This window comes from Eretmochelys imbricata, chromosome 5 (genome assembly GCF_965152235.1).
Source record: "Eretmochelys imbricata isolate rEreImb1 chromosome 5, rEreImb1.hap1, whole genome shotgun sequence".
NCBI lineage: Eukaryota > Metazoa > Chordata > Testudines > Cheloniidae > Eretmochelys > Eretmochelys imbricata.
In genome coordinates this window covers 63,289,329-63,309,478 of record NC_135576.1, presented here as the reverse complement: position 1 = coordinate 63,309,478, position 20,150 = coordinate 63,289,329, and the positions used below count along the sequence as shown (strand labels likewise).

General features: G+C 38.3%; 1 protein-coding gene across 2 annotated transcripts in view; it reads left to right on the top strand.

The window, feature by feature from the left end:
* The window catches only part of CHD1 (chromodomain helicase DNA binding protein 1), an 83,927-nt gene extending 68,010 nt beyond the window's left edge, over positions 1-15,917 (top strand). For both annotated transcript variants that reach the window (XM_077817244.1, XM_077817243.1), the window contains 10 exons: positions 197-347; positions 1,788-1,910; positions 2,273-2,410; positions 4,769-5,032; positions 5,348-5,488; positions 9,388-9,566; positions 11,428-11,524; positions 11,771-11,828; positions 12,903-13,113; positions 14,371-15,917. In XM_077817244.1, coding sequence (XP_077673370.1) covers positions 197-347; positions 1,788-1,910; positions 2,273-2,410; positions 4,769-5,032; positions 5,348-5,488; positions 9,388-9,566; positions 11,428-11,524; positions 11,771-11,828; positions 12,903-13,113; positions 14,371-14,734 — 1,726 coding nt within the window. In that variant the 3' untranslated portion in view covers positions 14,735-15,917. The remainder of the gene's footprint in view (positions 1-196; positions 348-1,787; positions 1,911-2,272; positions 2,411-4,768; positions 5,033-5,347; positions 5,489-9,387; positions 9,567-11,427; positions 11,525-11,770; positions 11,829-12,902; positions 13,114-14,370) is intronic.
* Positions 15,918-20,150: the final 4,233 nt, after the last annotated feature.

Below are 20,150 nucleotides of genomic sequence, written 5' to 3'. Positions count from 1 at the left end.
GCCTTATCATGCCTCTTTAGTAATCTTGGCCTGTTTAGCGCAAAGATCACAGCATTAATTTAATTAAACGAAATTGTTGTGAAATGTTTTTGAAAACCTTAGAAAATACATCTGAGTTACCTTCTCAGCGAGTCTTCTCCCACCTCTTTAGTTTTCAGAAATAAAAATATGTGTCTTTCTGATTTCTTCCCTCTAGATATGCCATTCCATGTCATACTAAGGCAGCTCATTTTGATATAGATTGGGGCAAAGAGGATGACTCCAATCTTTTAATAGGCATCTATGAATATGGGTATGGTAGTTGGGAAATGATAAAAATGGATCCTGACCTCAGCTTGACACACAAGGTATGTCCTGTCATCCAGCTGGTGAGCATATTTTAAATTCATCTTGCTTAGTTGGTAAGGAAGAGCCATTGAAACTGTTTATTTTATGGTCATTTGAAATCTCACAAAAAGTATACGTCAACTCTGCTTTATTGGAACCCTTCTTGTGGTTGACTGGTAGATGTCATGGCCATCTTTACCCCATTGTGCCATGTCCTGGTACAATGTTTATCTTTCTTTTTCAGTCCGTTAGCACTCTCCTCTCCTATTACCTCTCATCCCCTCTCTTTTTTGGCTATTTGCATTCATTTTTAGTCTTGTTTTTTGCTCCCCATCCCTGTTTGCTCACCCGACTCATTTCCCCCACTCACTAGAAGCAAGTATGCTATTTGAGGTGGAAGTTCCATCCATTGATGTCCATGTGGTGCAGGAGCCTAGCTTCTCCTAGCTGAATTATGTGTTACGAGAGCAGAAACACAAAACCAGGGCTGGTAACTCTTGTGTCGTTGAATTGCTTTTGAGGCTCTTGTATTAGTGTACTGTGACAAAGCTCCTCCTCTATCTTGGTGGGTCTTTCGCTTATTGGCGGATTTGCTTGCCTCAGAGATTCACAGCTGCCCTCGGTTTGGCCGTTTTTGTGAACCCACAGTCCAGGTGAACTCCTCCTGTGTCTGATCAGGAGTTGGGAGGTTTGGGTGGAACCCGGGCCTGCTCTCTACTCCGGGTTCCAGCCCAGGGCCCTGTGGAATGCCCTGTCTAGAGTGCCTCCTGGAACAGCTGTGTGACAGCTACAACTCCGTGGGCTACTTCCCCATGGCCTCCTCCCAACACCTTCCTTATCCTCACCATAGGACCTTCCTCCTGGTGTCTGATAATGCTTGTACTCCTCAGTCCTCCAGCAGTCCGCGTTCTCACTCTCAGCTCCTAGTGCCTCTTGCTCCCAACTCCTCAGACACAACACCACAAACTGAAGTGAGCGCCTTTTTAAACCCAGGTGCCCTGATTAGCCTGCCTGTCTTATTTGATTCTGGCAGTTTCTTAATTGGCTGCAGGTGTTCTAATCAGCCTGTCTGCCTTAATTGTTTCCAGAAAGTTCCTGATTGTTCTGGAACCTTCCCCTGTTACCTTACCCAGGGAAAAGGGACCTGCTTAACCTCGGGCTAATATATCTGCCTTCTATCACTCTCCTGTAGCCATCTGGCCTGACCCTGTCACAGTACATAGTGGGAAGGAGCAAAAAGTTGAAGGTGGGTTTCAAGATGTTTTCCACTCCTTCAGGCACACTAGCACATTTACAGTGTAGCGTCAGAGTGGATCCAGAATTATGCGGCTTTTTGCCACCTCCAGTGCTCTTCTCCTCTGTATTTCTGCTATTCCAGCCTGCTGCAGCTTTTCCACTCTGGCATCTTCCAAATTGGAAATACTGTTATTCATACTTGATGTTTTTTATTCTCCTCTCAGATTCTACCAGATGATCCAGATAAGAAACCACAGGCCAAGCAGTTGCAGACCCGAGCAGACTACCTCATTAAATTACTCAATAAAGATCTTGCAAGGAAGGAAGCACAAAGACTTTCTGGTGCGGTAAGTGAAATTTCAGATCTTTAACAATATGATAAAGTAGTAATCTGCTTGTTAGCAGATCCTCACCCTTGCTCTCGCCAGTTGTTCGTCACACTGATGACCATTTAATCAGAGTGTGTCTGGCTAGCTCAAATAATGATTTATAAAATCAAATTACGTAGGGTTTTTGTCTTTAGTTTGTATGTGCTCTTTATTGTCAGGCTGGATCCCTTTCCTATTTCTGGTCTAACGAGGTAACTTGTATATCTCAATACCATTTAATAAAATCAACTTCTATCTAATATAGAAATAAATCTTTCTGAATGGCTCATGGCAATGAGGCATTTCAGTTGACAGAACTAAGATGATGTTTTTGTATTCAGGGAAACTCAAAGAGGAGGAAGACAAGAGCTAAGAAGAATAAAGTGGTAAAACTCGCTAAAGTTAAAGAGGAGATAAAAAGTGATTCTTCTCCACTGCTCTCAGAAAAATCTGATGAAGAGGAAGAGGAGGATAACAAGGTGGGTATTTTTGAAATGTTGTCTGTTAGTTCATTTTGTTCCATCTCACTTAAATATTGCTTTTACACAAAATAGTTAGAATGGCATTCTCCTAGCAAAGCATGTTTAACCTTTGAGTTGTTCATATTTTCTGTGATAGCTCTTGTTAATCTTATGTTAGTTAAACATTATGGAGGAGGATTAATCCCTTTTAGTTTAATAATAAATAGGGTCCTACCAAATTCACGTCCATGATAAACGCATTATGGACCATGAAATCTGGTCTCCCCCTGTGAAATCTGGTCTTTTGTATGCTTTTACCCTAAACTATACAGATTTCACAGGGGAGACCAGCGTTTCTCAAATTGGGGGTCCTGACCCAAAAGTGAGTTTCAGGTGGGTTGCAGTATTGCCACCATTACTTCTGCGCTGCCTTCAGAGCTGGGTGGCCAGAGAGCAGCAGCTGATGGCCGGGCGTCCAGTTCTGAAGGCAGCGCCCTGCCAGCAGCAGTGCAGAAGGAAGGGCGGCAATACCATACCAAGCCACTCTTACTTCTGCGCTGCTGTATTCAGAGCTGGGTGGTCAGAGAGCGGCAGCTGCTGACTGACGGCCCAGCTCTGCAGGCAGTAGTGGAGAAGTAAGGGTGGCAATGCCATACCATGCCATCCTTACTTCTGCGCTGCTGCTGGTAGCAGCTCTGCCTTCAGAGCTGGGCTCCTGGCCAGAAGCCGCTGCTCTCCAGCTGCCCAGCTCTGAGGGCAGCGCTGCCACCAGCAGCACAGAAGTAAAGGTAGCAGTACCGCAGCCCTCCCTACAATAACTTTGTAGTCCCTGCCCCCCGCCCTTTTCCTTTTCGGGTCAGGGCCCCTACAATTACAACACTGTGAAATACCAATTTAAATAGCTGAAATCATGAAATTTACAATTTTTAAAACCCTATGACTATGAAACTGACCGTGAATTTGGTAGGGCCCTAATTATGAAGAAAACTGCAGCTATGGCAGTATTCTAAATTCTTACATAATAAAGTGTGGGATTCTGAATTCTTACATAATAGTGTGATTATAGTCTGGAAAATGACATTTTGTGATTTCATAGGTTTCCCACCCATGACTTCAAATTTGCTAGAAATACTAATCCAGCATTGGAGCTATAGATAAAGCTGTACTGCTTTGTGCCTAGGGCATCATTACTAGCTGTACTGATTCTTCAGGTGGAACTTTTTTTTAACAGTTATTTGTCGGTGCCTGAACCAAATCCTCAAAGACAGCCAGTTTTAGCACTTGAATCATTTTCAGTCAAATGTTCAAATTATATTGAGTAATGCTTTCTCCATTTATTGGTTGGAAAAAGCAAGGCACAGCAAGATTAAGTAACTTCTCTCACACATACTTTCCCTACCTCCAGGCTTCCTTGCTACCATTTGTTTTTAATGTATCATAAAAAGCAATAAAAAAAGATAAAATGTATTTAAGGTCTAAGGCCTTTTTGCACATGTTTAAAGATGTGATTTTTAAACCAATATTGAGATAAACTGGTGCATTTATGGGATAAACTGTTGCAAGTCATTTTGGTTTGAGTCAGGCTTATTTTCGTTTAACTTCAGTAGATTAGGAATTGTTTTAAACTAAACTAAAATAAGCCACCTTTAAACTGAAATAAGAGCATCCACGTAGGGTTTCTATAAATTAAACTAAACTGGTTTTAAAAAAAGAATTTGTTAAACCAGTACAACTCTCTTGTGTAGATCAGGAATACATACAAATACAACAACAAAAACGGAACCGGATGTAAATCATCTTGGTTTTCTTTACTATAACGATCAATACTTAATTTTAGTTAAGAATTCCTGTATGTATTCCCTTTTGATTATAAACAACCACTTAGACCATGTGTAAAGCTTGTTTTTTCTCCTCCTCCAATCAGCCTTGATATTTTAGACTACAGTCATGCTATTGCGTAGCCTCAGAAGCTTAACCTGCTAAATTATTTTCTGGGAGGAGCAATGGAATCCTAAAGCTAAATAATGAATCTTCAGTCCACTCCCCAGATGAGCTTCTTCACCTCCATTCCAAGCAAAGGATCCACGAGACTGCCCAACTGACTTTTCTATTTCCTTCTCAATAAAACTTTTAGAATGTGATACCCTTGTGTTCCCATAAAGTTGGCATTGACCAATTCAACGTTCTCTGGCACATGCCTATTAAACTTCAGAATTGTAATTGGTTTTTACATTATCACTGTGTGATTTAGCTGCACTTTATAGATATTAAATCACACTTAGAGGAAGAATGGTATTATTTTTAATCTGACTACTGTAAAATTTTTAAAGCTAGGAATTGAGTTTTCAATGTGATGCCTATACTTAAATATTGCAGGATGAGATCGCTTCAGTGAAACATCCAAATAAAAAAATAAAAGCAGAAAAAGAAAATGATGAAAAATCTGAACCAGATATTGGTATAAAGAAGGAGGTAGAAGAAAAGAGAGAAATAAAAGAAAAGGAAAATAAGAGGGAACTGAAAAGGGAGAAAAAAGAAAAAGAGGATAAGAAAGAATTAAAGGAAAAAGATATGAAAGAAAAGAGAGAAAGCAAAGTAAAGGAGTCCACACAGAAAGAAAAAGAAGCAAAGGAAGAGAAGGTAATTAGACTTCAGTATATTATAAAATACAATTTTTTTTAAAAAAAGGCACAGGTTGATTTTGAGGTAGAAAGGCATTTCAGATCACTGTAGTGCTCTGTTATTGTTACTGCCACCTAGTTTCGCTGGCTGAAAGTGCAAGTGGGATAAGAAACTTTCACACTCCTTTTCCCCGTCTCTTTCCACATCCCTAAGCAAAAAAACGAAAGAAAAAATTAAATATATGTGAATGGTAAATATGTGTAGTAAGATAGTGTAATTGTAGACCTAAACTGCAATTCCCTTTTTAGATCTATTTTAATATTTTATTTATAGATAAATGAAGTCAAATCTGACAACAAAGACAAAACCAAGAAAGCTACATCAGCAGATACTCCAGTCCATATTACTGCAATTAGTGACCCAGTTCCTATATCTGAAGAATCTGAAGAACTGGATCAGAAGACATTCAGTGTAGTAAGTTCCTTATTGCTATCTTAATGCTGATTTTTAACACAGAAAGTATGACGTTCTGAATTAAAATTGCTTCCATGTGCTCAGTTAATGCCAATGTGCCTAGCCATTGTGGCACTTGATCCATTGTCAGTGAGGTCTCAGAATAGCGCACCAAAAGTGTGGGCGAGATATATATAAAAGGTTCAGTTCTGTCTTCATGCAGACAAACATTACAAAATTTATGCACAAGCCCAATAGCAGCTTTTTCAGATGTGTGCTTGCACTTCTGAGTTACATATTGAATATGCACTCTCCTTTTTAGTGAGGTCCTATGAAAACATTATGACAATGATCACCCAGTGATATCATGGTGCCTAAATAATGCTCTGATCTCTTCACAGGTCATTTGATATACATATGCCCAACAACATATAACATTTAAAAATGTGAAATCCTGAGATCTGTGTGCTTCACAGACAAGATAGGTTAGAATTAGTTTGGATTGTTGTAGGTCTGTGTGAGGATCCTTGTTGTTGGTCTGTGAGAGGAATGTACGAATGTAATATTTCATCTTTTGTTTCGTCTTGTCTTGATCATTGAGGTTGTGCCTATGCTGAGGGAGCTGTGGCCTGCAATCTATAAGATGGGCCTGTCTGTGTTCAAGAGGGATGCATATACTGGGGCCATTGTTTGGCCATAAAACATGCATACTGAGACACAATATGCCATGTTCATTCAAACCAGCAGTCAGGTTCATGCTCAAGGAGCATTTCTTAACACTGACTATCATGCTGACTGTCACTCGGTTTCTCATCTTACCTTAATAGAAAATGTTAATGCGGAAGGTTGTGACAGATTACCTTAGGCAACATGGAGTTCTCAGACTGCCTAGACTCCCTCAATTGAATTTTCCGTCTGGGTGTAGCACAACATGTCAGATACAGAGATGATTTACATCTTTTTTTTTTTTTGCTCTCACTGTATATATTGTACCTGTGCAGACTTTGATTGACTAACATCCATACCCAATTTACTAACCAATTTTACATTCCTGTTGAATTGGGCCCACTGAATCTAAAGGAATCCAGATTGGTTTAACTCAAAGTTGAGAACCATAAGAGAGATAGGTAACAAGAAAATCAACTCCCCCCTTGGGTCTTTTTTTCCTCAAGACTAAACATGCCCAGTTTTTTCAACCTTTTCTGACAGGTAAGTTTTTCTAAACCTTCTGTCATTTTTGTTGCTCTCCTTAATTTGGTCACATCTTTCTTAGCACAGGTGTTCTGGACACCACACTAAGTGGTGTGGGGTAATTACCGCTTGTGTCTTAAATATGATCCTTCTATTAATACACACCAGAATATTAGCTTTTTTCACGTAGTTGGCTCATACTCAATTTGTGATCCATTATAATCCCCCAGATCCTTTTCAACAGTGCTACCACCTTGACAGTTATTTCCCACTGTGTATTTATGCATTTGTTTGTTTTTTTTTCCTTGTACATTGAATCCAGGAGATTCCACTTAATAGCAACCTGGATATTAACAACTTCCAGTTAATAGCAACATGTTGCCAGGAACCAATCCCTTCTCACTGCCTTTAATATTATGGGGCTTCAGATGTTTGCATCAGCATGCAGCTTATTAACAGGTTGACAACATTTTTTGGAAGAGAGGCATCAGCTGTAGCCCCACAAAGCTGCCTTTGACCAGTGCTCAGCATGTCTCAGTGCTTCTTTTTGGGACTGCAGCCCCACAAACCTACTTGTGCATGGGGACCTGCATGAGGTCAAGGCTGTGGGCTCGGAGGGGAGGCTGTGGGCAGGGCACTAATGTGGAGAGGGCTGTAGCTTGGATGTCAGACCACTCCCTGACTCTCCTGGCTTTGCCTTGTCGGTGACTGCATGCAGGGAAGAAATCACTCGGAAATGGTGAGCCCCAGTCACTGGAGAGTGTAGGGAAAGGTGGTGTACAGCTCTGTGATCCCTCAGCACCCCCCGTTTCATATAGAAAGCCCCAGAATCTGGGCTTCAGTCCCTTCTTCCCACTGGCTGCCCTGGCTACAAGAAGATCTGTAGCTAGGGAAGCGACGTCCCAGCACTTCCTTCTCCAGCTGCAGCCTTGTAAACCTGCCTTCTGCTTATTGGCAACTGCCAGATAATGGCAACTTTTTGCTGGCCACAGAGAGGTTGCTGATAAGCGAAATCTACTGTACTTCACGCTTCTCTTTATTGAATTTCATCTTGTTGATTTCAGACCATTTCTCCAATTTGTCAAGGTCGTTTTGAATTCTAATCTTGTCCTCCAAAGTACGTGTAATTCTTCCCAGGCTGATGTCATCCACAAATATTATAAGCATACCCTCAACTCTGTTATCTAAATTATTAATGAAAATATTAGTAATACGAGCCCAGGACTGATCTTTGTGGGGCCCCACTAGATACATCCTCCCAGATGGACAGTGAACCATTGATAACTACTCTTTGAGTACAGTCTTTCAATCAGAATTTAATAGCAATTTCATGTAGACCACATTGCCCTAGTTTTCTTATGGGAATATCATATGGGACTATGTCAAAAACCTTATAAAAACAAGATTTATCATGTATGAGCTTCCTCTCCATTCACTAGGCCAGTAACCCTGTCAAAGAAGGGACTTATTGTGGTTCAGCACAATGTTGTTCTTGACAAATCTATGCTGGCTATTGCTTATTATCCTGTTATTCTCTCAGTGCTTACAAATGGCTGAATAAAGAGTATTTGTTGAATGCTCTGGCCGTGTGAGTTTTTTAAAAAATATACTCTTCCCCATAGTCATCATAATAAGAAAACAATAAGAGAGTAGTCCAGGTGCTTTTAGTGCTCAAGACACTGAACAGGTTGATGAAAGAGACAAAGTTGTGATGGAAATCATAGCACTTTTGCTGCAGTCTCTCCAGAAGACCTTCTAATATCAGTGAACCAGGCAGGAGCTTATCTACAAAGTCCAATCAGGCCCTGCTTTTGACAATTTCTCCTATTCACCTACTGAAAGCATCACTTCCACTATAAGATATTACAGTTCAGTCTGTCCTCTTCTACCCCCTTCTCTCTTTTCACTTAGAGAATCAAGATAGGTACAAGCAGAGCCTAATAGCCCCTTTTTTCCACTGGTTCATGAAGAAATGGGTGTTTGGGAGGGCTGGATATGAGACAAGGGGAGCCAGCCTCTTCCACTCTTCCCCGTGCAAGGAAAACTTGAACTGAGTTTCATCTGTCTGTCCATACCAGCATCTCCTTGGTAGTCTTGGCTTCATTCAGAGGGATCAATCCACTGGCAAGATTGCCTGAGAGAGAGCTGCAGAGATTTTTCTGAAGGGTAGGGAACCACTCCCAAACAAGAGAAGAAAAGGAATGCAGATCCTCTCCCCAGTGGAATGTCACTTGGCCTCCAGGCTCCAATTGTTTTAGGATTCATCTATTCTAAATTTATTGAATACTGTCATTTATGGTTGACACTGAATTTGTATACAAGTTTCTTGAAAGTAACACAGGTCTTGTATTGTGTATTTGTGCTGAAAGGTCAGAAAAAAAAAAAGACATTAGAATTATAATACCTAGAGTCATCGTATCTGTTTCTAATATCCTATTTCTAAGAAAATCTTACCATGTAAATTAGTATTTTCTTAAATCTTAAATACAATCTAATGTTTTCATATAGGAGCTAATATCGCAGCGGGTTAAATTATTACTTTTCCAAAGGAAACCTGTAGTGTAAAAGGATTTTAGGAGCTGTGAGCCAGAGGCTTGATGATTCATTTGGCTTAGAGTAGCACTGTCTTTGCCTGTGTAAATATCACAGTAGTAAGGTGGGTCATGTTGTAGAATTTAGCTTTTTTCCCCCACTCCTTCCTGACTTATATTCCTTTTTCCACTTTACAGTGCAAAGAAAGAATGAGGCCTGTCAAAGCAGCGCTGAAACAGCTGGATAGACCAGAAAAAGGTCTTTCGGAAAGGGAACAGCTGGAGCATACTAGACAGTGTCTGATCAAAATTGGGGATCACATCACTGAATGTCTAAAAGAGTACACAAATCCGGAACAAATTAAGCAGTGGAGGAAGTAAGTAATCCTACATTTTTCATGAATGAAAGGGAAAAATCCATCACTGTTTCTATTAACTAAAGCAGTGGTTCCCCTGGGGGTTTGCAGAATGTTACAGGGGGTTCACCAGAAAAATTTCACTAATGGCGGCCAGAGGACCCCGGGCATTGGAGGCAGCAGGTGGGACCCAGTTGCAGGGCAGTCAATGGGGTCCAGCAGTGGGAGCCCCACGGAGTGCAGAGGAAATTTAAACTTAAATCCCTGGAAATATTCTTTTTTTAGGAGGGGGTTCACGAGATTTCACAATTTAGTGAAAGGGGTTCGTAGGCTGTTAAAGTTTGGGAACCACTGAACTAGAGTGATTTCTGTCAGTTTCGAACTCTCAGTTCTGGAGAAGACATTGTACTTGTGAAGTTTGCTGATGTATTGCTGAAAACAAACCACAAAGCATTCATTGATGTTCTCATAGGGTTTCAAAACACATCTTCAGTGCTTAGTTTACTACTTCTTCAGTACACTTAAACTTTGCTCTTTCCTGGCAAATGATTTATTATTACTACTTTGGCCTAAGAGCTTTATTTAAGTATATACAATAGCTGTGTTTAACTACACTTGTATAATTGGTCATACATGGAATCTCTGAAAACTGTAGGGAATAATGGTCTTTAGCATGCTGTTTGTCCAATCGGATATTGGTGTAGTTTGTCTCTCAGTGCCCTATGTATGGTGAAAAAGAAGCCAGAGTTTGCACAGCCACAGTGTGAGTAAATATAATGGCCTCTCCACAACCCAAGAACTTGGGCTGCACCTCATTACTTCCTTCCAAATAGTGTTAGGTAGTTCCGAGTAGTTCCAGGCTTATCCTTGCCACTTCCACCCTCTCTTTCAAATTTCTCTTTCATCCGTGAAAATCAAAGTGGCACTTCAAGCGTCCACATTCTATATTGCAATCCTGGCTTTTAAAGTTAAATTGGGGATAGCACCAAGGAAATTTCTCTTTCCCACTCTCTCGAATCACTAGGGGCCTGAAATTTCAAGGACTTTGTTCCCCACATGAGACCTCCCACCAATTGTTCCCTCTCCCAGTCTGGACAAACTTCCAGAAAATGAATTAGGATTCATTTCCACTAGTATCTTTGTGATTACTCATTTGTGAAAATTCATCTGGTTTCAAGGCAATAGATGATACATGACCAACCCTTGGAATCATATGGATGCATCCTATCTGCCTCTGCTATTTTCAGGAAATTAGGCATGTAGCACAAAAGTCTTGCACTGGGGGGAAAAATCTTGGAAGTTACATCATTGAGTTTCCATTTTAGAGGGGATTTTCAAAAAAGAGGGGGCTTTTTGACCTTGAAGAAGAGATCAATACTCAAAAGTTTGTCCAACACTAACAATTGATCCATCAAAAGATATTACCTCACCCATGTTGTTTCTCTTAAGAGAATTGAGTACTCAACTCCTATTGTAAAGGCAGGTCCATCCTACCCTTAATTAGCAGAGTTTTCACTGATGTCAGTTACATCTTCATGGTCATATCTGCATTATAAACTAATTATTATAAACATTACACAGCAGTAAAGAAAAAGAGAGGAATTAATAATACATGTGTAGCTTTAAGTACATTAGTGCTTTATATCTTCCGAGAATTATGCAAAATTATTTCTTGTATTGCTAGATATGCTACCTTCTCATGTGATGGGAGCTGATTCACCACTGCAGTACAACTCCATTGACTTCAATGTAGTTACACCAGTGTGGCACTGAAATATCACAATGGTGAATCAGGCCCATTGTATACAAAGTAGCATAAAGGAAAACCAGTGCATGCAGGAAGGCTAACCTGTCTTTTTTTTTTTAATTTTCCTTTCTCTAGAAATTTGTGGATTTTTGTGTCAAAGTTTACAGAATTTGATGCCAGAAAGCTGCACAAACTATATAAACACGCAATCAAAAAACGCCAGGAATCTCAGGTAATATATTGTTTATATTTAGAGACGTTCTGAAAAGATTTTTTTTAAAGTATTAAAACTTAAGGATAAAGTGTTAATGGACTCTGAATTTACCTTGTACAAATGAAATTGTCTGATTTAGAGGATATATTTTTGTGTCTTTATAATATCACCTTTTTGATCAGATGGAATGTTTTAGCACTTACTATTTGTAATTTTGAGATTTAGCAATGCCATGTTTAGCAATGTTGTATTTATTTCTTTTAGCAACACAATGATCAGAACATCAGCAGCAATGTGAACACACATGTGATTAGAAATCCAGGTAAGATGTTCTGCGTGGTGGTGGTGTGTTGAAATGTTTTTGAGTAGGGTATTTGAAATGAAGTAAACTTCAATAACTCTGAAACCTTCTAAAACTCCTCCTAGCACTAAGTGAACTTGTCCCTACAGAGGGATAGATTTACTTAGTGAGCCCCAGCATACATACTTTTGTTGATGAAACTAAGTCAAGCACCAATCCAACTGCAGCTAGTGTTTTTAACAATAATTTGCTATTTAGCAATCCTTTTTAGTAGAACATGTTTGAAAATACACTTTTGTGTTTAATTATGTTAAGAAAGAGAAACACTTGATGACTAGTTTCAGCGTGGGTTTTTTCTTTGTTTTGTTTTTTGTTTTCTTGCTGCTGTTGTAATCACTATCATGGATTCTAAGGTCTTCATTTAAAGCAGGGACCAGCAGTCTATGGTGTAGGATGCAATATGTGCCTTTTGTCATTGACAGTGACATTATCCTCCCACTCTCATGAGCTTGCATCCACAATGCAATATTTGACTTTTGTGTTTCCTCTTTCATATATATATCCAATCAGGAAGCCATGGTACTACTTCCTCTGAATTACACTAAAATGCCATTGTTTCATTAGTTGCACAGCTAAAACTTTTGTCCATGCCTTGGACATTTCTCACCTTGAATACTATAACTTTCTCTGCTCCCCCTACTACTGTTCAACATTCCGCTGGTAAAGGCAACATTACCCACATTGACCTCTCATTGAAACACTTTTTTGGGTTCCTGTGCTTTAATTAATCAAATTGAACTTTTCATCAATTCATTCTAGATTCTACATAATCTCTATCTCTACACCTCTAAATTCCACCCTGCGTTTCTACTCTTGTTTCTGCCTATTCACCCCCCACTTCTCTCAGTTCACACATTTTTGCTCCCATTGTCAGCTTCTGTTAGAAATCATTGTATTTCTCTCACACAGTTAAATCTAAGAAGTTGAAGTGTTGTCCTGTACAATAATCCTTTCATACTTTTCAACTAGAAGTTTTGTAGTTTATGAAATTACCAGAAATGCATATTCATCATAGCTATCTATTTTATTAAGCAGATGTGGAAAGACTGAAAGAGAATACAAACCATGATGACAGTAGCAGGGACAGTTATTCCTCTGACAGACATTTGTCACAATACCACGATCATCACAAAGACAGACATCAGGGAGATGCTTACAAAAAAAGCGACTCTAGGAAAAGGCCCTATTCTGCCTTCAGCAATGGAAAAGATCACAGGGATTGGGATCACTACAAACAGGACAGCAGGTGAGTTTTGTTGTTAATCCATAGAAATCTGGGGGAGGGATGTTTTGTTTTGTTGTTGTTGGTATTGTTTCTGGGGATTTTTTAATTGTATTTCAGTTAAGTAGGTGGTTCATACCAAAAACAAGTTGCCAGTTTGTTAGTATGTAAATACTTATCCAACATGTTTTCACATACAAAGATTTCAGAAACTTAGTGAAACTCAAATTCAGTTGATTAGAATACTGTGCTATAATTAAAATGTGCTTTCTTCCACACTTACCCAATAATGTAATGCCTCTCCTGAGTTCATCTACAGGACCATCTACCCTCTGTGCATTTAAATCCCTCTTGAAGACTGTGTGTGTGTGTGTGTGTGTGTGTGTGTGTGTGTGTGTGTGTGTGTGTGTGTGTGTGTGTGTGTGTGTGTGTGTGTGTGTGTGTGTGTGTGTGTGTGTGTGTGTGTGTGTGTGTGACCTTATTTTGTGTGTGTGTGTGTGTGTGTGTGTGTGTGTGTGAGACCTTATTTTGCCAAGATGCAGCATTTTGAAACTAGTTATTTCAGGATCAAACCAGTAAACTGGATACCTCCATCCCCCTGTGCATCTACATATACAAATCCTTTCCCTCTGTACTACTTCCCCATACCTCTCTCTGTCTTAGATTGTGAGCTCCTTTCTTCAAAGACTTTGTCTTCTTTTCTTTTGGACAAATACCTAGCACATTATGTTCTACTATAAACTTATCATAAACAGCAATAAAGGTAAGATTTGAGGTCAGTTCAAGGAATAGAAAGTTCTGATAAGTGAATATTCTGACCCTAAAAAAAAAAAAGCAGAAGATGACAACATAAGACAGGAAGTAATAGGTAATCAAAATGAAGGAAATTGTGTTGGATGGGATGAAAAAATTGATATTCTGATATCGTAAGAGGTAGACGTATTTCAGTAACACTGGACAAGTAAGCCGTCAGTGATGATGGAGCATGAGAGCATGGAACGAAACATGGTTACCAGGCTCTTTGGAATCTCTTAATTTTATAACACTTTCATTTTTTCTAATTGAATTTGACAAAGTATATATCTCATCTGTTTTTTTTTTTATCCATGCTCCCTTTGACAAACACAAGAATAGCCAAGTTTCTGAGCACCAAAGCTTCATTTTTGTGTATAGTGCAGAATTTAAAAGAATGTGCTCTTAAAGTAATTCTGCTAGATTGCCACCATTTTAACCTTTGGTTTTATTACTGTTACCAAAATAACAATTTATCTTATCTTTCAGATACTACAGTGATAGTAAACATAGAAAGCTGGATGACCACAGGAGTAGAGATCACAGGTCAAGCCTGGAAGGAAATTTAAAAGACAGTCGGTCTCATTCAGACCACCGTTCCCATTCAGACCACCGGATACACTCAGATCACCGATCCAGTTCAGACTACAGCCATCATAAATCTTCCAGGGACTATAGATACCACTCAGACTGGCAGATGGACCATAGAGCTTCCAGTAGTGGTCCAAGGTCACCACTAGATCAGAGGTCTCCTTATGGCTCAAGGTCTCCCTTAGGACACAGATCTCCCTTTGAACACTCAGCAGATCACAAAAGTACACCTGAACATACATGGAGTAGCCGGAAAACATAACAAAGACTAACATTTTCTGGACCTTCTTTTAGCCATATACAGTAAACTAACACAGTAATTGCCTTACATGACTTGAAAGACATGGACTGGATATTCTATCAGTAGCAGTATTGTTACTTCTTTCCAGGATGCAAGGTCTATTATCCCAACAGAAGAAAAAAATATTTTTGTATTTAAAGTTTATGCTGCACTGTGCTGCAAATGTTGTGGCACTTTTTTTAAGAAATGGAAGATGTTTACTTTTACAGGGACCTCAACACTGCCCCATTCAGACTGGATCTTACTATAAAACTCTTCATGTCAAAGTGCTTTTAGGCTGAATACAGTTTAAATTATGTTTGTAAATGAACTCTTACACACTGACCTGTGATCGTGTATCAGGAAGGAATGAGGCGTTTGGGTTTTATTTTGTTTTATTTTTCTTAGTAAAGAACTCTCAAAGACCTTGTTCACTTTCCAAAGCTACTTGTTTACATTGTACACTGCGACCACCTTGCCGCTTTTCATCACAAGCTTGAATATTTAAATTCTGTACCGAGAACTGTAAAATAGCCAGGATTTCTCCTGTTTGTGATCAATTGTAATGCCTTTTTACAAAAAAGAGCTGTAAATTATTGTAAATTAATTAAATGAGCTTTTTCCCCCTCTCAGGCTTTTTTTGACTGTTCCTTTCCCCACCAACTCAGGCCTTCTTGTCACAAGTGTGGAACAAAATCAGTGTATTACATTTTTGAATAAAATATCTTCATGGAATCACTGTTCAGAATGTAAAACTGGGGAAAGGAAACACTTTATTCCATTTAGTGCTCCTTTTTTTTGTTTTGTTTTTTTTTGATACTGTGTGCGATACATGTTTTGTTTTTTCTATTAAAATGTCCGTGTTGTGATTGTTGTAATGAAATGGTGAGAAATATACAACTAAATTAGGCTCTGAAAAAAAATTTAGATGATTTGTTTTAAAAGGAGAGTTCAACACATGAACCCTTCAGAATCCATATCAGCCAAAATTTATTGTAAATCATTTTGTTTTCCCTCTTCAGTATAGGCAATAATGTCAAATGTGCTATGCAGCCAGTTAATATTTTAGAAGATTTGAGTGACTTTATTAATAGAAATTGTTACAATGCACACTGCTTGTAAATAGATAACTTCTATCTGACAAATTAAATTTAACTAAAGGATATATGGGCTCTTGTAGTTTTCTGATGCTGTTTTCTGATGGTGTTGCCTTCCTTATAAGTTAAACATTATTAAAATGTTCTACCCTTAAATGTATACTAATTTTAGTGATTATATCAAATTTAAGAATATTGTAGCAAAATCATACTTTAAAAATGTATGTCAGGAGGAATAATTTAATAAGGTTAAAAATCCAATGACTTGATGGAATACTTCTAATTATATTTTTAGGGTGCTTAGATAATATTTGTCTTTATTTTCCATGGTGGTTTTTTTACGACATATGTTTTTAGGTCAGCATCTCTTTTGTTTAGTTAGTTCATGTTCTGTGATCCCTGCCTACAATTTGTCTTTGTGGATTTTTTTTTGTTGTTTTTTACATTATGATCATCATCTGAACAGTAATTATTTGTGATGTCACAAATAGAGGTTGAGTCCAGAAGGATAATAAGCAGATGCAATTTAAGAAAATTCAAAGATCCTGGATGTTTATACAGATGTCCCTAATAAAATGTGGAAGACAAATGACAGAAAAAAGGTATGCAAGCAGAATTTTTTCCCAAACTTTTTCCTGAAGATGACAGTTAGTATTTTAACAGACAAAAATGAGTATATACAAAAATCCAATATACTTAGACACAAAGTGAATAAGTTAAGATTGAGATCTTGGCTATATATATATATTTTTATATATATATAAAAATAAAAGAAATGTAACTTCACATTTGAAACAAATAAAAAAAATAGCTGCTCTTCTATTTTTAACCCACAATCTGTCTGTCAGCTGGCTTTGTTGGAACAGAATAAATCTAGAAAAATAAGCTTTTTCCCTAAATAATTTGATTGTTTTATAGAATGAAAATAAAATTGTAATATAAAATACCTCAGAACAGTTAGGTCTGGTTTGGTAATTGTGTGACATGGAATTTATCATCCCTAAATTTCAGACTAATGTCAGATTATATATCAGTCAGATTTCTCATTCTTATCTCTAATTGTATAAAATAAAACTTTTCTATGTCTGAAAAGATTAAAGTTGAAATGAAAGTTCTTCAAGAATTGGCCCACATGGATCCTCCTGTAGATTTGTGTATCTTGTTCTCTTCAGTTCTGGTATCATCATAGTCAGGAAATTGTTTATCTGAGCAAGAAATTTTTAGTGGTTAATTTTTTCACCCCCTCTTTGTAAAAATTTAGATTTAGTGACTTTGTGGCCTGTCTTTCTTCCCAGGATAGAGAAGCAGGAAAAGGGATCAGGCGTTAAAAGATCTGCAATCTTAAAGGGGGTGATCCTGCCCAACTGACATGAACAAAATTCCTATTGAATTTGGTGATGCAGGGTCTGACCTAAATGTCCATTTTAGAAGAGTATATTTAAGATGTCTGGAAGGAGGAGGGCATTCTCTTTGGGGCTCCTTGGTCTGTGTCCCTTTTATCCTTGGGACTCTAAGTAAACAAGATAGGAGACTTACGTGTATCCTCAAGAGGTCTTGAGGGCTCACTCAGCCCAGGCAATTTTCAAGTTACTGAATCTGAAGGGTAAGGATCCAATCAATCATAAACCTTTTAGAGAGGGAAATTTATTGGGAATAGACTGTTCCACTAACAATTTCAATGAAGCAAAAAAGACCCTGAAACTTTCCTCTAAAACCATATTATTTCTCTCGAGCACATTCTATCAAGACAATCTCTAGTTAATAGTGGAAGCAAGATCTCTGATCAGGTGTACACCAGCATCTGCGGGCGACAAGAATTTGAATAAGTACTCTGTAGCCCCTCCTCTACTCTGTGTTCAGTCAAATTGTTGATGTGTGAAATCCCAGTCTATCCAATCAGCTCTTGTGTAGTCTTCAATTCCAAGTATGTCATCCTTTTTGTTCAAAGAGGAAACTTTATATATTGGATGATATGTTGGATATAATGGATTATAGGTTTCACTCTCGGAAAGCCTTTAGACATGTCCTGGATTCAGGGGCAAGAAGATGAAAGCAGATGGATAGGAAATCTTCATTTCTCTTTTCTCTGAATTGACCAATTACAAAGCTATTATAGTTTGAGATTGTTTTCACCTCCGAAGTGAAATTTGCCTTTGTAAAGGTCTAGGCATTAGTCTTAAGATCACAAAGATGTTTACCCAACTCCTACAAACTTCATCAGAGAGGTTCTTTCTATAGGCTACACTTCATATTCCTCATTGTAATGGAAAAAATCATAAACTGAAAGCATTTTGCTACATCCCAAGTTAAGAAACAGAATTAAAAATCAGAGGGGTAGCCATGTTAGTCTGGATCTGCATGCATGCATCCAACGAAGTGGGTATTCACCCATGAAAGCTTATGCTCCAATACATCTGTTAGTCTACAAGGTGCCACAGGACTCTGCCACTTACAGAGAATTAAAAATGTTACCAGTTCACTTCCTTTCTGTGTCCAGACTTCTAGCTCATACCACCCAGAAAAAGTGATGATGTAATTGACTAATAGCAATTTTGTTGTGGGTGGTCATTAGAAGTTTATCAGTAAAAGTAAAGTTAAAGTTGAATTTTCACTGATGATCAAATTTGATAAGTTATTTATACAGCATTACAAACATTTGAGGTGGCCATTGGAAGAGATATAATGAAGCAAAAGGTTGTTAGACAAAGAGTTTAGCCATCTTTGGATCCTATTCCTAGGAAGAGAACGTAGGTTGGTGGTCATAGATATTAAGTCATCAAGTAACAAATTTTCTGATGTACCTATTCACTGATCAAAGACATCACTGCTGAAAATTCTGAAAGCCATACAGAAGATACTACTGGAGCTGGATGTTCTAAGGTCTCTAAACAGCTAGGGGCTATCATTCTCCCTAAAACACCTGGGCTTCGCTCTCATTGTTGCCAAGGGAAGGAGGTAGCTATTTTTGCTAAGGGAGCCTTTAGTCTCGTTCCCATTGGGAACCATAGAAGATGGCAACCATTTTGAAAGAATGCAGTTCTTTGTGAAGTTCTCTGAGAAAAAACATTTGTCAATTTCTGATAAGAGAGAAATTTACCATTATGAAGAATAATGGCAAAAAAGAATGTTAATTAACAAAGTTCTTCAGGAGTGGCCAATCTACTAGATGTCAGTAAATTGTAACTTTATGGAAAAGTTTGAAAAGTTTGTGTTATTTGGTTATTAAAATCATTCAGGACAAAAATGGGTCTGAGACAGGGTGCTCAATTTCTTAAAGCATCAATTTTAACTCAAGCTAATTGATTTACTTGTAAATTTCAGAGAGTTCCTCAAAATTGCATTTATTCTGAGTACAAAAGGAAGATTCACTGCATTCTTCATACATAACAAAGAGATTGAATCCCTGCTTTAAGTGCAGAATTCAACTCAATCTTAACTATGGATCTGCAAGAACATCCAGTACTTCCATAATTAAAGATGCAGTATGCATTAAAATTATTAATTTTAACTTTGCTGTTTTAATAATGAATTGTTATTTTTGCATTCATAACAGAGGTTTAACATACAGCGAAAGTTTGTAATGTCATAAAATTAATAGATATGCTGATAACCTGTGAATTTCAAATAGAATACTTTCAGAACATTGTACATATTAAATATTCAAGGATACGGAAGAAACCATCTACAATGTTTTGTAGCATTTAAAAGAATTTACAATACCACCTCACTAGTTGGCACTTTACTGCACCACAAAGCTGAACATTTGCCAAAATGTGTTAAGATTGCAAACTCAAGCACTCTCAATTTAGGAAATACCAGATTTTAAAGTTGTTCGTGCAACCTTAAGTCAGCCCCCTTGTGTGTATGCATTGTGAGAGTATGTGGCCATGTAATTAAAAAGGCTATTTTTCCCATGTACCCCAGCTTCATTTACTAGGGTGGACAGTGCTCACTGAAAGGGTAACCATTCAGTATTCCCTTTTATCCTCATCATTCAGTGTTTGGCCCTAGGAGTTATGTAATGCACACCATCCAAATTCTGCACTGAATGCGGAATTATTAGTTTTCTCATGAGTAAGGCTATGTTTTAGTCATGGGTATTTTTAGTAAAAGTCATAGACAGCTCATGGGCAGTAAACAAATTTCACGGCCTGTGACCTGTCTTGTACTATCTACCTCCTGACTAAATCTTGGGGTATGGGTGAGGCCTGGGACATGCCATGGATCCTGGGGGTGGGCGGTGGTGCAAGTCCTGGGACCCCCACTCTGCACCTCCCTGGAAGCAGCGACATCCCCCTCCC